The sequence below is a fragment of the Myotis lucifugus genome, unplaced genomic scaffold (genome assembly GCF_000147115.1).
Source record: "Myotis lucifugus unplaced genomic scaffold, Myoluc2.0 scaffold_448, whole genome shotgun sequence".
Lineage (NCBI taxonomy): Eukaryota > Metazoa > Chordata > Mammalia > Chiroptera > Vespertilionidae > Myotis > Myotis lucifugus.
Window position 1 is genome coordinate 494,043 of NW_005871496.1, and position 13,120 is coordinate 507,162.

The following is a 13,120-nucleotide window of genomic DNA, read 5'->3' on the forward strand; positions in this document are numbered from 1 at the left end:
GCTGAGCGTGTCTGCATTTTATGGAGGAAGTTGAGGCTCAGAGGTGGGAAGGCACCTCCCCAGCCCCGCCCCGTGGGCTGAGCCGGGACAGTTTCCTTTCCTGGCTTTCAGCAGCCCCTGTGTCCGCTGCCCCGGTGCTGATGCGTGGGGAGTGGGAGCTTCTGGCTCACGAGGAAGAAAGTGGAGAAGCATTTTTTACTCCCCCATGTCCGTGTGCGCGCGCGCGTGTGCGCGCATGTGCGTGTGTGTGCGCGCGCGTGTCTGTGCGTGTGTGCGCATGTACACACACGTGTGGCATCCCATGGGCATGGGCAGGAATGAGGCACCGGAGGTGCCCAAGATCTCCGTGCGTTTCCTGGTGGGAAGTGAGGCCCTGCAGTCGCTCAGGTCCTGTGCCGGGCTGGGACCTGCCGCCCAGGAGCTCGCCTCCTGCGGCGGCACCAGCCCCTGCAGAGGGGCTGCCCTGGCAGAAGGGGCGTGGCGAGCGCCCAGCCTGACCGGGATGGGGAAAGAGTCTCTGGGGCTCTGAGTGCGGGTGGCAGCGGTGGTCCCCTCCCTCCGCTGAGGCATCTCTCTCCCTGCAGACGGAAGGGGTGCGTGTGTCCGTGAACATCCTCGGCAAGCAGAAGGGGGCGCCCTTGCTGTTCGTGGTCCGCCAGAAGGAGGCCGTGGTGTCCTTCCAGGTGCCCCTCATCCTGCGAGGGCTGTGAGTAGGACCTGGGGACCGGGGCTGGGGAGGCCCAGGTGAGGCCTTGCCTAGAGCCTCACTCTGGGGCCTCCAACCACCCAGGAGCCCCTCTGCTTCTCTTCTCCGTCCCCAGACCAGGAGGCTGGTCAATGGCATGAGGCCTGTCAGCCTGGTGGGGCAGGGGTAGGGGTGGCAGAGAGCCAGCGTGGAGGAATGGGGCCTTGTTCCTCTGCAGTCACGTGCCGGCTGGGACAGTAGTCACGTCCCGACTCTGCTTTGGGTCATAGGTTTCAGCGCAAGTACCTCTACCAGAAGGTGGAGCGAACGCTGTGTCAGCCCCCCACCAAGAATGAGTCTGAGGTCCAGTTCTTCTACGTGGATGTGTCCACCCTGTCGCCGGTCAACTCCAGGTACCAGCTCCAGGTCAGCCGAATGGACGACTTCGTGCTCAGGTCCGCAGGGGAGAGCGAGGGGATGGTGGGACTGGCCTCCTTCCTCAGCTCTGAGGGTGACCGGGGGGCTCTTCTCTGCCCTACAGGACCGGGGAGCTCTTTAGCTTCAATACAACAGCAGCGCAGCCTCAGGTAGGGTCCCCTGTTGACTGCCCCTTGAGAGAATAAATGGGGAAGTGGAAGGTGGGAGCGGCTGGTGGTCTTCTGGGAGTTCCATGTTGGCTGGACTCGCCCTGGAGAGTCTGGAAGCAGAGGCTCTGGCCCAAAGGTGGTAACGGGAGGCAGCACGGCAAGTGGGAGACGGGGTCTGTGCCCTCTCTCCCGCCGGCCTCGGGCCCTGTCCAGAGTGCCCAGCTGATGTCAGCAGGAGGGTGTCCACAAAAGGGGGCTGCTGAGAGTCAAGGCCTCTCACACGGACCCCTTCTAGAGGGCAGAGGGGCATCCTTCTGAGACGGCTCACCCTGTGCCCTCCCTCCACCCTCAGTATTTCAAGTACGAGTTTCCGGAGGGAGTAGACTCAGTGATTGTCAAGGTGACCTCGAACAAGGCCTTCCCCTGCTCGGTCATCTCTATCCAGGATGTCCTGGTAAGTGGCCTGCCTTCGTACACTCCCCCCGTGGTAGTAGGGCTGCTGCCGAGAGGGGACACGGCCCAGGTCCCTGCATCTGCTGCCCCCTCTGCAGTGCCCTGTCTATGACCTGGACAACAACGTGGCCTTCATCGGCATGTACCAGACTATGACCAAGAAGGCAGCCATCACTGTGCAGGTAGGGACGAACATGGGCCGGCGAGAGGTGGCTGGGGATTGGCTTTCCAGACCCTGCTCCTTTCCCCTTGCCCCCTCCTCCCCTCCCCACAAGACTGAGTCTCGGCCCACTGGTCCCTGAGACTTGGGGTTGAAGCAGAATCCCAGCTGCCTTTGGGGACAGGGAAGAGCAGCATGCCCTTCTGGCTGTCGTGGCCACTCATTCACTGCGAGGAAAGCAAGGAGAGGAAAGGGCCTCGCTGAAGCTTTGTGCCTGCACTTGGCGAGGGCGGAACCGACGCCGGCGCAGGGAGGGACGCCATGTGTTGTGACATTCAGTCATGTAGCTGCCAGAGGCATTGTGGCCCTCCACTTCCCCTGGGCTCCGTGATAGGGGGACACGCATTTGCTCGCCCGGCTTTGGGCTCAGGCTTTGGGATCAGATAATCGTGGCTCTACCCCTTACTGGCAGCATGACCCTAAGCTAACTTCCGAGCCTGTCCAGCAGCGATAATGGTAATACTGTCTCATTAGGACCTTTGGGAGGATGGAGTAAAATAACACATAAAGAGAGGTTAGCATAATTTCTGGCCCAAAGAAGGAATTTCAGAAAAGGATGGTGCTGATGATGACATTGATGATCCCATGACGATGGTGATGATGATGTCGTCGTCATCACCCTGCAGCGCAAAGACTTCCCCAGTAACAGCTTCTACGTGGTGGTGGTGGTGAAGACGGAAGACCAGGCCTGCGGGGGCTCCCTGCCCTTCTACCCTTTTGTGGAAGGTAACTCTGTGCCCCGGGCCTGGCGGGGGGGGCGGGGGGGAGGACTTGGCCCCTTCCTGGGAGGCAGAGGAGCCTGTGTGACTGACTCGCGGGCCCGTGGGATACCGGTGTTCAGCCCCAGACTCCCGGGGCTGGTCCCACCAGCTCTAGCTAAGCTTTAGGCAGCTCTTTGTTTGCCAGTTTGACATTTTACTTCCAGATGAACCGGTTGATCAAGGGCACCGCCAGAAAACCCTGTCCGTGCTGGTGTCTCGCGCAGTCACATGTGAGTGTGGGTGAAGGTTTGGACTGGCCTGCGGCTCTGCCTCTCGGCCCTGGGGTAGGAAGGGGGATGAGGCCTACTCAGCCAGGCTGCCGGGTGGGAAGGGGCCGTGTTCTTGGTGGGCTTCGTGATGGGAGGCCCGAGGTGAGCCCCAGTAAAACTTGGTGCCGAGTCCATGACTAAAGAGCAACGAGCTGAGTCTGGTTTTCTCTGTGCCACTTAGCAGCAGGGCAATCTCGTTGGGCCTCAGTTTCCCTATCTCTGTAACAGGGGTAATAGGATCTGTCCCTGTGATCTCACTAAGTTGTGAAGTTTAGTGCAAAATTGGTAGGAAGAACCGGCCTCTTAGTCATGCTCAGTAAATATTTACTGAGCGATGGAACGGGCCCTTTGTAATGAGAAAGTGGGAGATAAAAGCATCAGGTGGGGTGGGAGGGAAGACGCTGCCTCTCCTATGCGGATTCTTTATTCAGCAAATATTTGTGGAGCACATCTGTGTGCCAGGTGCTCCAGCTGCGTCCCTGGGGAGCGCCTATCTAGAGGACAGGAGCCGCTGCTGCGAGGGCCCTGGGGGCAGGAGGGCCGGTTCCTAGAGGATCCCTGCTGTGTGCTGAAGGTTAAGTCCTGGTGGAGTTTTGAGGAAGAAGGAGAGGGGAGAGTTCCTGCAGAGGGAGCAACAGGAGCGCAGGAGGAACCGAGGCAGGGTTTGGCGGAGTTGGGGAGCGGCCAGTTGGGCACACTGGCTGGGCCTTAGCATTTGAGGGGAGAAGTGGTGAGAGGTTCGCTGGGCCCTGGGCGCCGTGATTGGTGTGCTCGGCGTCCTGCTTCCTTCCAACAGCTGAGGCCTACGTGGCTGGGATGCTCTTTTGCCTGGGCATCTTCCTCTCCTTCTACCTGCTGACCATCCTCCTGGCCTGCTGGGAGAACTGGAGGTAAGGAGCAACTGCTGGGCCCTCTGCTCTGGGGCACAGGGGGTGGGGTTTGGGGAGATGGCCTGGCACGGTCTGAGCCCCCAGGGTAGAAGAAAGCAGCCCCTGTTAGGTCTGTGGTCCAGGGGCCTCTCTGGAAACCAGCCCCTGCTCTCGACCTTTCCAAGCAGGGAGACTCCCACCTTGCTTCCCAGCCTGGGAAGAGCCATAGGACCATGAATGAAGGACAGGGTCATGGGGTGGGGAGGGTGGAGGGACCCTGTCCTGCCCCTCAGGTTTGCCTCTGGGTTCTGTCCCTGCAGGCAGAGGAAGAAGACCCTGCTGCTGGCGGTGGACCGAGCCTGCCCAGAAAGCGGTACTGGAGGGCCTGGGTGGGAGGGCAGAGTGCTGTGTGTTTTGGGGGGTGGCTCCCTCGGGGTTGGAGGCGCTGTCTGCGGGCTTCCGGATATCCAGGTTGGGAGTGACACTGCCGTGGGGCTGGGGCACTGCCTGCCGTCCCCGCCTCGCTCGTCTAAGGCTGCCACCTGACCATTCTCGGGCCAGCTGCACTGGGTCTGCCGCAGACACGGGGGCTCACATCTCGGGGATTATTAACCTTTCACTCTCTCTTCCTTTCTGCCATTCCTCTCTTTCTGTCCTCCCTCCTGCTTGGGACCTTCCCTCTCAGCTTCTCTCCTTGGTAAGCAGAGGGGCTGGAGCCCAGAGTGGGAGCGGGGCACAGGGTGCTGGGGGCCTGGCAGGCATGCTGTCCTTCCTCGCTGCTAGCAGTGGAGGCACATCTGTTCCTTGGTATCTCTCTTCATGGAGGACAAGGGTGGCGAGGTTCCCACTGGGGACACACATGGGAGGAGGGCGAGGTGGGAGGCGGTGGGAGTGAGCTGTGCTTGCTGGGGCTGGTGCTTGTTCTTTGCTGCTGCCATGGCTCCTCTGTGTCTCTTCTCCATGGCTTTTGGCCTCTCTGCTCCCAGGGCTAAGGGGACCTTGATGTCTCCTTGCAGGTCACCCTCGGGTCCTAGCTGACCCCTTCCCTGGCAGCTCCCCCTATGATGGCTACAACTATGGCTCCTTCGGTATGTATCAGTGCCAGCGACTGCTGGCCACTCCCAGCCTCGTCTCCCGAGGAGGCTGCCTCCCCATGGGGCAAGTGGGGGCCAGCCTCCTCAGAGCCCGGCTCCGCCCTGCCTGAGGCCTGTGCTCACCAGTTACTGTTCTGCAGAGAATTGTTCCGGGTCCACCGAGGGTCTGGTTGACAGCATGGACACCGCGGACCTCTCCTACACTTACCAGGGTGAGTGGGCCGGGCAGTGCGGCGACACCTGGACACCTGTCGGTGGGCGGTCGCCTCTCTGCCAGACGCTGGGGCCGGGAAGGGCCTGCTGTCTCCCCCCATCTCCCTCCTCGGCCATTCCTCCTGGGCTCCCCTTCCCTGGTAACTCTCCTTTCCTTTGAAGGGCACGACCAGTTCAAGCGGCGCCTTCCCTTTGGCCAGATGCGGCAGCTGTGCATTGCCATGGGTAGATGTGGGGAGGGGAGGAGCTGCTCTGCCAATCAGCTCTGCCGGGCGGCGCCCTGGCCCTCAGCTGGGGCCAGGAAGCAGCTTTGCGCATGGCCCCCTCTAATGCCCATGCTTGCCAGCTCTGTGTGTTCTGAGATGAGCAGGCCTGGTGGGCTGGCACCCCTCCCCCGGCCAGATGTCCTGTTTGCTGTCACGTTTGCCAGCACCTGGCTCCCTGGCCTGGGCTAGGGCCTCTGGCAGGGGCGCATGTCCTGGCCTCGGGGCCTTGGTCAAGCAGGGACCACGGGAGGGAGCTGCGGGGGCACAGGACAGGCTGAAGCCGCCTCGGACCCTCGGGCCCACTGGTCTTCACCCAGTGCCTCCTCAGAACCCACTCGGCTGGGCGCCTTCTAATCAGCATGACTTCTGCCAGATTTAGTCCTGCTGCTTGGGGCTGGGGCTGGGGCTGCTCAGCGTCCTGGCCTGGGAGCCTCCGCTCAGCGAGGGGCAGGCTGGCGCATGCCTAGGTAGTGGCCTCTGCAGAGCCCACGCTGGTTCCCCCAAGGACTTAGGAGTACTTGGTGCCTCCCCCAGGGCCTGAGCCCACCACGACCCCCGCTCTGAGCCCAGTTTGCCTCTTCCCTCTGCCTAGAAATTGTGACAATTGCCCAGGTGGGTGGGGATGGACCCTGAGCTCTGTGCCCACTGGGACCCCTTCTGCCTGCTCTCCCCAGACCGCCCCCTGGACCCTGTGGGCACGCGGCCACGGCTGGACTCCATGAGCTCCGTGGAGGAGGAGGACTATGACACGCTGACTGACATCGAATCCGACAAGAACGTCATTCGCACCAAGGTCAGTCAGGCATTCGCTCCAGGTCTGTCATTCACACCAAGGTCTGGCGCCCGCCGGGGTGGTCCTGCTCAGGGCTCCTGAGGCAGGGAGAGTTCCTGTGCAGCCCAGGAGGTCTCCCCCTGGGGCGAGACAGATTCTGGCTCGGCCAGCTCTTCTGGGCTGCTGGGCCAGCAGCAGCAGGTGGCCCAGAGCCCTGCCCATCGGTGTCAGCCCTTCTTGTGCTCTCTTCCCTGGTGCGGGGAGGGCCTCACTCCAGCTTCTCCCCAGCAATACCTCTGTGTGGCCGACCTGGCACGCAAGGACAAGCGTGTTCTGCGCAAGAAGTACCAGATCTACTTCTGGTGAGTGGAGGGCTGAATGGCTTCCCTTTACGTGGGGTGGGGTGGCCTTGGGCCCTTCCGCCTCACCGCCGTCTCTCTCAGGAACATCGCCACCATCGCTGTCTTCTATGCGCTCCCGGTGGTGCAGCTGGTGATCACCTACCAGACGGTGAGCAGGGGCTGGCTCCCCGGGCCGGAGCAAGCATAGGGCTGAGGTCGCCGGGACTGGGTTCAAATCCCGGCTTTCACCAGCTGGCTGACCTTGAGCCAGTCCCTTAACCTCCCTGAGCATCAGTTTATTCATCTGAAAAATGGGGACAGCACAGTCCCAGTGATGGCTTCCCCCCAGGTTTTGCAGGGATTGGTGGGATGCAGGTCCCTTCCCTTTTCCCTGTACTTCAGTCAGAACTTAGTCACCGTCACACCCAGGGGGTCAGCCACCCCTGAGAGGGTCGACAGTTACTGTCACAAAGAGGACTGCCTGGGGTACCTGTGCACACACCTGCTGGGGGCACTTCCTGTCCGTGGTGGGGTGGGGTGGGGTGGGGTGGCCCCTGCTGGCGCCTGGCTCTTCCTCCCCAGGGCATGGGGCTGAGCTTGGTGCCATAGCAGCCCCTCCTCCCCTTCCTGCAGGTGGTGAATGTCACAGGGAATCAGGACATCTGCTACTACAACTTCCTCTGCGCCCACCCGCTGGGCAACCTCAGGTAGGACCTTCTTGGGAGGCCAGTGGTGGCCGGGAAGGGGCAGGCTCCTTGTGCCTGCCTGGACGGGGAGAGGCTGAGGCCTGTGTCCTGTGTGCCCCTCCTAGCGCTTTCAACAACATCCTCAGCAACCTGGGGTACATCCTGCTGGGGCTGCTCTTCCTGCTCATCATCCTGCAGCGGGAGATCAACCACAACCGGGCCCTGCTGCGCAACGACCTCTACGCCCTGGTGGGAGCCTGCGGCCTGGCTGCCCCGCCCGCCCTCCCTACTCCCGCTGCCCACAGCCTGCTCCTCTCAGGAGCTCCCTCTTGCAGGTCCCTTCCTGCCTCACCTCCTCTCCCCACCCCCCCAGGAGTGTGGAATCCCCAAACACTTCGGCCTGTTCTACGCCATGGGCACAGCCCTCATGATGGAGGGCCTGCTGAGCGCCTGCTACCACGTCTGCCCCAACTATACCAACTTCCAGTTTGGTGAGTGGGGCTGAACCCAGAGCGGGGACCTGCCCATGTCGCCGCCGTCCCCGTCGCCCAGGGTCCCCGGGCGCAGCAGCTGCAGGGGAACAGTGTGGCGCCCCTTCCTTGGTTTGTGACCTTCCTTCAGAACACGGACATCATTGCAATGTGGTCCCTGACGGGAAGTCAGACTGTGGGTGACAGCCAGTCGGGGGCAGGGGCGTAGGGACAGTGAAGGGACCAGAGGGCCAGCTCCAGCCCACCACCAGCTGGCTCTGTGGCCTGGGGCAGGGTGGGCGCTCTCGCACTCTGGTTGTGGGGGCCGGGGGTCCTTGTGGAGGCTCGGTAGTGGTGCTATAGCTCACGGGGGCGTCCTCACTGCAGACACGTCATTCATGTACATGATCGCCGGGCTCTGCATGCTCAAGCTCTACCAGAAGCGGCACCCGGACATCAACGCCAGCGCCTACAGCGCCTACGCATGCCTGGCCGTGGTCATCTTCTTCTCGGTGCTGGGCGTGGTGAGGCCTGAACCAGCTATGTGCCTGCACGCGCACACGTGCCCCCTCTCCTCCCTCTCCTCTCTCTCCATTCTCCACCCCCCCTCTCTCCTCCCTCTCCTCCCTCTCCATCCTCTCCATCCCCTCTCTCCTCCCTTTCCACCCCCTCTCTCTCTTCCCTCTCCTCCCTCTCCATCCCCTCTCTCTCCTCCCTCTCCATCCTCTCCATCCCCTCTTTCCTCCCTCTCCACCCTCCCCTCTCTCTCCTCCCTCTCCACCCTCTCCATCCTCTCCACCTCCTGCAGCAGAGCGTTGCTCCTTCCCTGGCCCACAGGGGGCCCTGCACCTCCCCTCTCCCCCAACTCCTCCAGCGGGAGGGTGGGCTGGGGAGCAGCTTCCTTCGTGCCCCTCAGCCTTGCCCTTGGCACCGGCAGGTCTTCGGCAAAGGGAACACGGCGTTCTGGATTGTCTTCTCAGTCATCCACATTGTTGCCACCCTGCTCCTCAGCATACAGCTCTATTACATGGGCCGCTGGAAGCTGGGTGAGGGCAGGGGCGGGGATGGGGCCTCCAGGGTGAGGGGCTGTGGCCTGGGTCTGCCCTCTCACTGGGCCTGGAGGACTCCCCGGGTGAGGAATTCGATGAGGCCTCGCACAGCGGTGGCCTCAAAGGCCCTGGCCCCCTCAGCGGGCGCAGCCGAGCCTGAGAAAGAAGCTTCTCTCTTGCAGACTCGGGGATCTGCCGCCGCATCCTCCACGTGCTCTACACGGACTGCATCCGGCAGTGCAGCGGGCCCCTCTACGTGGTACCTGCCTGCTCCCCAGCCCCCTTCCTCCATCTACTCTCTTCCCTCCAGGAGCGGGGGAGGTGGGGGCAAAGCCGAGGCCCAGGGTGCGGGGACCGACCTGGGCCTTCTCCCCTCTCAGCCCGTCTCTGCTTCCCTCTAGGACCGCATGGTGCTGCTGGTCATGGGCAACATCATCAACTGGTCGCTGTGAGTCTGGCCACTGTCTGTGGCAGCTGGCGGGTGGGCGCTGAGACCTTTGGGCGTGAGAAATGGGGGCTGACGAGAGGTGTGGGCACTGGGGTTCTAGAGTCCTCTGTAGCCGCTGAGCCAGCCCCAGGTTAGCGTGCGACTCGGAGTAGGATTGAGAGCAGGCCCTCCTGGCCCGGCCGCCCCTGCCTCACCAGCTCCCTCCCTCTGGCCAGGGCTGCCTACGGACTCATCATGCGCCCCAATGATTTTGCCTCCTACCTGTTGGCCATCGGCATCTGCAACCTGCTTCTCTACTTTGCCTTCTACATCATCATGAAGGTGAGGAGCTGAGCCTACGCTGCCCCTGCTCAGCCTCCGGGGGGAGATGGCCGAGACCGTCTTCCTGCCCACCTGTCTGTGCCAGCGAGGTTTGCGGGGGGTGGCTCACGCCCTTGCAAGTGTCCCCCGGGAACCAGCCTGGTCCTAAGGGCCACTTGCAGTGCACCGGCATGTTCTAAGAGGCCCAGGGAACTAGCACTTCAGTGCGGAGGGGTGAGGAGGCGGGGCCCACTGAGTCTGCGCCGTCCAGTATGAGAGGAGCCCCCACACAGAGGGCCGCCTGGCCAGGGCGCTGCCAGCACAGGGTCCTGGGCACGGGGAGGCCCAGCAGGGTGGCCATCGGCGGTGAGGACCCCGCTGCTCGTGTGGGGCAGGCTGAGCTGTGTAATGGACGTGGCGCATCTGGGCAGCCAGGAGAGGGGTGAGGAGTGGCCCTCAAGCTGCTCTCCCCACCCCCCCACGCCCCCCAGCTCCGGAGCGGGGAGAGGATCAAGCTCATCCCTCTGCTCTGCATCGTCTGCACCTCCGTGGTCTGGGGCTTCGCGCTCTTCTTCTTCTTCCAGGGACTCAGCACCTGGCAGGTGAGTGGGCCCCCTGCTGGGGGCGGGGAGTCACCCACAGGCTCATCCGGAGTCTCAGGCCGGCCCGCAGCAGCACTTCACTTCCTGGCAGCTTTCGTGTTCAGTCCTCCTGCCAGTGAACCTGCGTGGCGTCCCCTGGGCCTGTGGGGCAGCTGAGGCCAAGAGCCCAGGGACCTGTCCGGGGAGCGGCTGTCTTCTGCCTCCAGGGCACCTGCCGTGGGGCAGGCTTCAGTCCTGTAACCGAGTTGAGTCTGGTTTGGGCTCTGCCTTCGAGGCGCTAATCGTCTAGTTGAGGAGGGGCTGTGGCTCCTGGCAGGATGGCAGGGCAGGCACGGAAGGGCAGAGGGCAGGCCCCGGGAGCGAGGGTCCAGGAAAACTGCCTGCAAGAGGCAGGTCTTGCTCTTGGCCTTGAGGACCCTGGTGATGGGGAAGGCCCTGTGTCCCAGACGCCGTGACCCGTGACCGGGGTGGTGGTGCAGAGGCAGAACTAGGTGGGAGGCGCGGGAGCCAGGTGAGGACTGGCTCTCGGGGCGGGGCAGGGCCTCGGTCCTCCCTGTGGCCTGAGCCCAGGCACCCGGAGGCCCAGCTGGTGTCTGTGGGAAAAGAAGTTACAGACCTGGGTGCGCGGCCACTGTCGCTGCCCGCGGACAGGGCTATGTCACCTGACAGCTGGGCTTTGGAAAGAAAAGGAGCCTGGAGGGCCCTGGAGGCTGATGAGGGCGACGGGTCCCACACGGGCTGAGTTAGGAGGCCCAGCGCCTCCAGCTCTTCACCCTCTGCTCCTAGACCAAGGGAGGAGAATCTGAGGGAGGAGGTCGAGTGGAGTGGCGAGGAGAGGCAGAGCAGGGAGGCATCTGTAAGGGGCGCCTGGTCTTAGATGTAGGAGATGAGGGCGAGGGGCGAGGCGGGGAGAAAGCGCTGTCCCCCCAGGGCCGCGTCAGCAGGCAGCTCTCCCTGTTCCTGCCCAGAAAACACCGGCCGAGTCGAGGGAGCACAATCGGGACTGCATCCTCCTCGACTTCTTTGATGACCATGACATCTGGCACTTCCTCTCCTCCATCGCCATGTTCGGGTCGTTCCTGGTACGGGAGCCTCTGGCCGCCGGGAGGGAGGGGGCTGTAGGCTCCCTGTGCTGTGCCTGACTCGGCTGCCCCCGCAGGTGTTGCTGACACTGGACGACGACCTGGACACTGTGCAGCGGGACAAGATCTACGTCTTCTAGCCGAGCCACCGCGCTTCACTCCGGGCCGCGCTCCTCTGCCTCCCTGCCCAGTGCAGCGGCTGTGGGATCCCACGGCCCGGCCAGGCTTGGCCCCGGACAGTCACAGGCCGGCCTTGAGCCTTGCAGCTGCCGCTGCCGGGGAGGAGGCCCACTCCCCTGGAACTCCAAATGTTGGCCAAATTGCTGCTTTCTTATCAGTGTTGGCACCTTCCAAGGCCCCTGTCCTTGGCTCTCCGTTTGTCCCTCTGCAGGAAAAGGGGGAGTGCTACCCCGCCCATCTCCTGCCTCAGATCCCACCTGTCCTGCCCTTCTCCGCCGGGAGCCCAGTGCCCGGCTCCTCAGTCTGGGCCTGATTCTCTGGCCTGTACCAGGGCCCCGCGGCTCTTTGGGGTTGTACCTCGCTGCCATCACTGCCCACTCTAGTCGGCCAGATAGAAGGGACGTAGGATTTGGGGGACTGGCCAGCTGGTGCCAGGCTTATGGTGCTAAGACCTGCCAAGGGCCCTGCGACTCTGTGGCAGTGAGGGTCAGCTCATGCGTGAGAACTGCCTTTGACCTGAGGCCTGGATTCCGAGGCCACTTCCTGTTCCATCAGCCCCAGACTGATGCGAGCACCAGGTTTGGAAAGAAAAAGCAACTCACCCTCATCCTTTTTCTGGCCAGGCCCTCAGCCCTGCCAAGCCCCAGCTGGGGGCATTAGTGCCATTGACATTGCCCGAGAAGTCGGGGGCCATGGAGGGAGGGTACGAAGAGCCCGGCCCACCTGCCTCCTGCACCGTCGCAGGAGCCCAGTGCCTATCGTAGAAGGGGCTCGAGGAGGGCCATGACCTTTCCCTCTGCCCCCGCTCCAGTCTCGCTCTGGGCCCAGGGCTGGCTCGTTTCCGTCCAGTCGTCAGCCAAGTCCTGTGTTGGTCACACACGTGCATGTGACACCTTGGAGTTTACACTGAATGAACCCAGCTCTGGGTACCCTGGCTGCTCTGGTCCTGGGCCCCCTTTGCCCTCCCTGGTCCGTTCCAGATGCCAGGGCTGGGGAGTCGGGCCAGGCCCTGCCTTGAGATGGGAATGTGTTTGTGCAGCCGCCCTGGGCTGGGAGAGGAGGTGGGTCGGATCTTTTCAGAGCTCTGTTTACTGTCTGTCTCCAGCAGTGGTTGCACTTGTTTTCTATGAATGAGTCTGCATTCGATTAAAGAAACAACAGATGCAGTTCTTGGACCCTGATTGCCCCCCTTTCTGGGTGGAGATGTGAGAGAGATGGAGCACGGCCATCGTTCTCCAGTGCTGGTCCCGGGCCAGGGGGAACCAGGGGGACCAGTTCCTTGACTCCTGTCCTTCCTCTCCTTGCAGAAGTGGTGTGAACTCAGTAAATGTTGGCGAGGGGCCTGCTTCATGCCAGAAGCATAGGGTAGAGCATAGGGGAGTGAATAAGCCTTTGCCACACTGTCTCACCTGAGATGCCCACCTTTCCTGGCAAACCACAGCGACCTGTGCCCGCCTGGCCCCCCACAGCCCCAGGGCTGCAGGCAGTGCTTCCTGGCCTGTGGTCAAGGCTGGGGTGGCGCTCAGGGAACAGACTGATGGCTAGTGGGTAAGTGGGGGCGTGAGGGCAGGCTTGCTCCTAGAGGAAGGGTTTTGAAATGGCCTGGAAGGTTGAGTTAGATTTCAGCACACAGAGGGACATGAATTCAGGACACAAGCAGATCCCCTGCTCTTCCCACAGACACCACTGGGAGGTACTATTGCTCTGCACCACCGGGATCCTGGGGGCACGATTGGAGCGGTTTCCTCTGGTGGGGAGGGGAGGGCTGATGGG

The 13,120-nt window shown here is 62.7% G+C and overlaps 1 protein-coding gene across 3 annotated transcripts; it reads left to right on the forward strand.

The window, feature by feature from the left end:
• Nucleotides 1–304: 304 nt before the first annotated feature.
• SIDT2 (SID1 transmembrane family member 2) lies at nucleotides 305–12,513 on the forward strand. Of its 3 annotated transcripts, XM_023744302.1 has the most exons (27): nucleotides 305–346; nucleotides 585–706; nucleotides 976–1,140; nucleotides 1,227–1,272; nucleotides 1,625–1,726; nucleotides 1,824–1,907; nucleotides 2,572–2,671; nucleotides 2,871–2,936; nucleotides 3,772–3,865; nucleotides 4,165–4,217; nucleotides 4,861–4,932; nucleotides 5,079–5,150; nucleotides 5,314–5,376; nucleotides 6,092–6,210; nucleotides 6,478–6,551; nucleotides 6,633–6,699; nucleotides 7,164–7,237; nucleotides 7,342–7,465; nucleotides 7,590–7,707; nucleotides 8,074–8,210; nucleotides 8,624–8,732; nucleotides 8,918–8,994; nucleotides 9,137–9,183; nucleotides 9,399–9,504; nucleotides 9,975–10,085; nucleotides 11,054–11,167; nucleotides 11,245–12,513. In XM_023744302.1, exons 1-27 carry the CDS (start codon nucleotides 308–310, stop codon nucleotides 11,305–11,307), a joined length of 2,418 nt encoding a protein of 805 aa, XP_023600070.1. In that variant the 5' UTR covers nucleotides 305–307; the 3' UTR covers nucleotides 11,308–12,513. The 3 variants fall into 3 exon arrangements, with proteins under 3 accessions (XP_023600070.1, XP_023600071.1, XP_014323801.1); XM_023744303.1 differs by lacking the exon at nucleotides 5,314–5,376; XM_014468315.2 differs by lacking the exons at nucleotides 305–346; nucleotides 585–706 and having other exon boundaries at nucleotides 982–1,111.
• The last annotated feature ends 607 nt before the right edge of the window (nucleotides 12,514–13,120 follow it).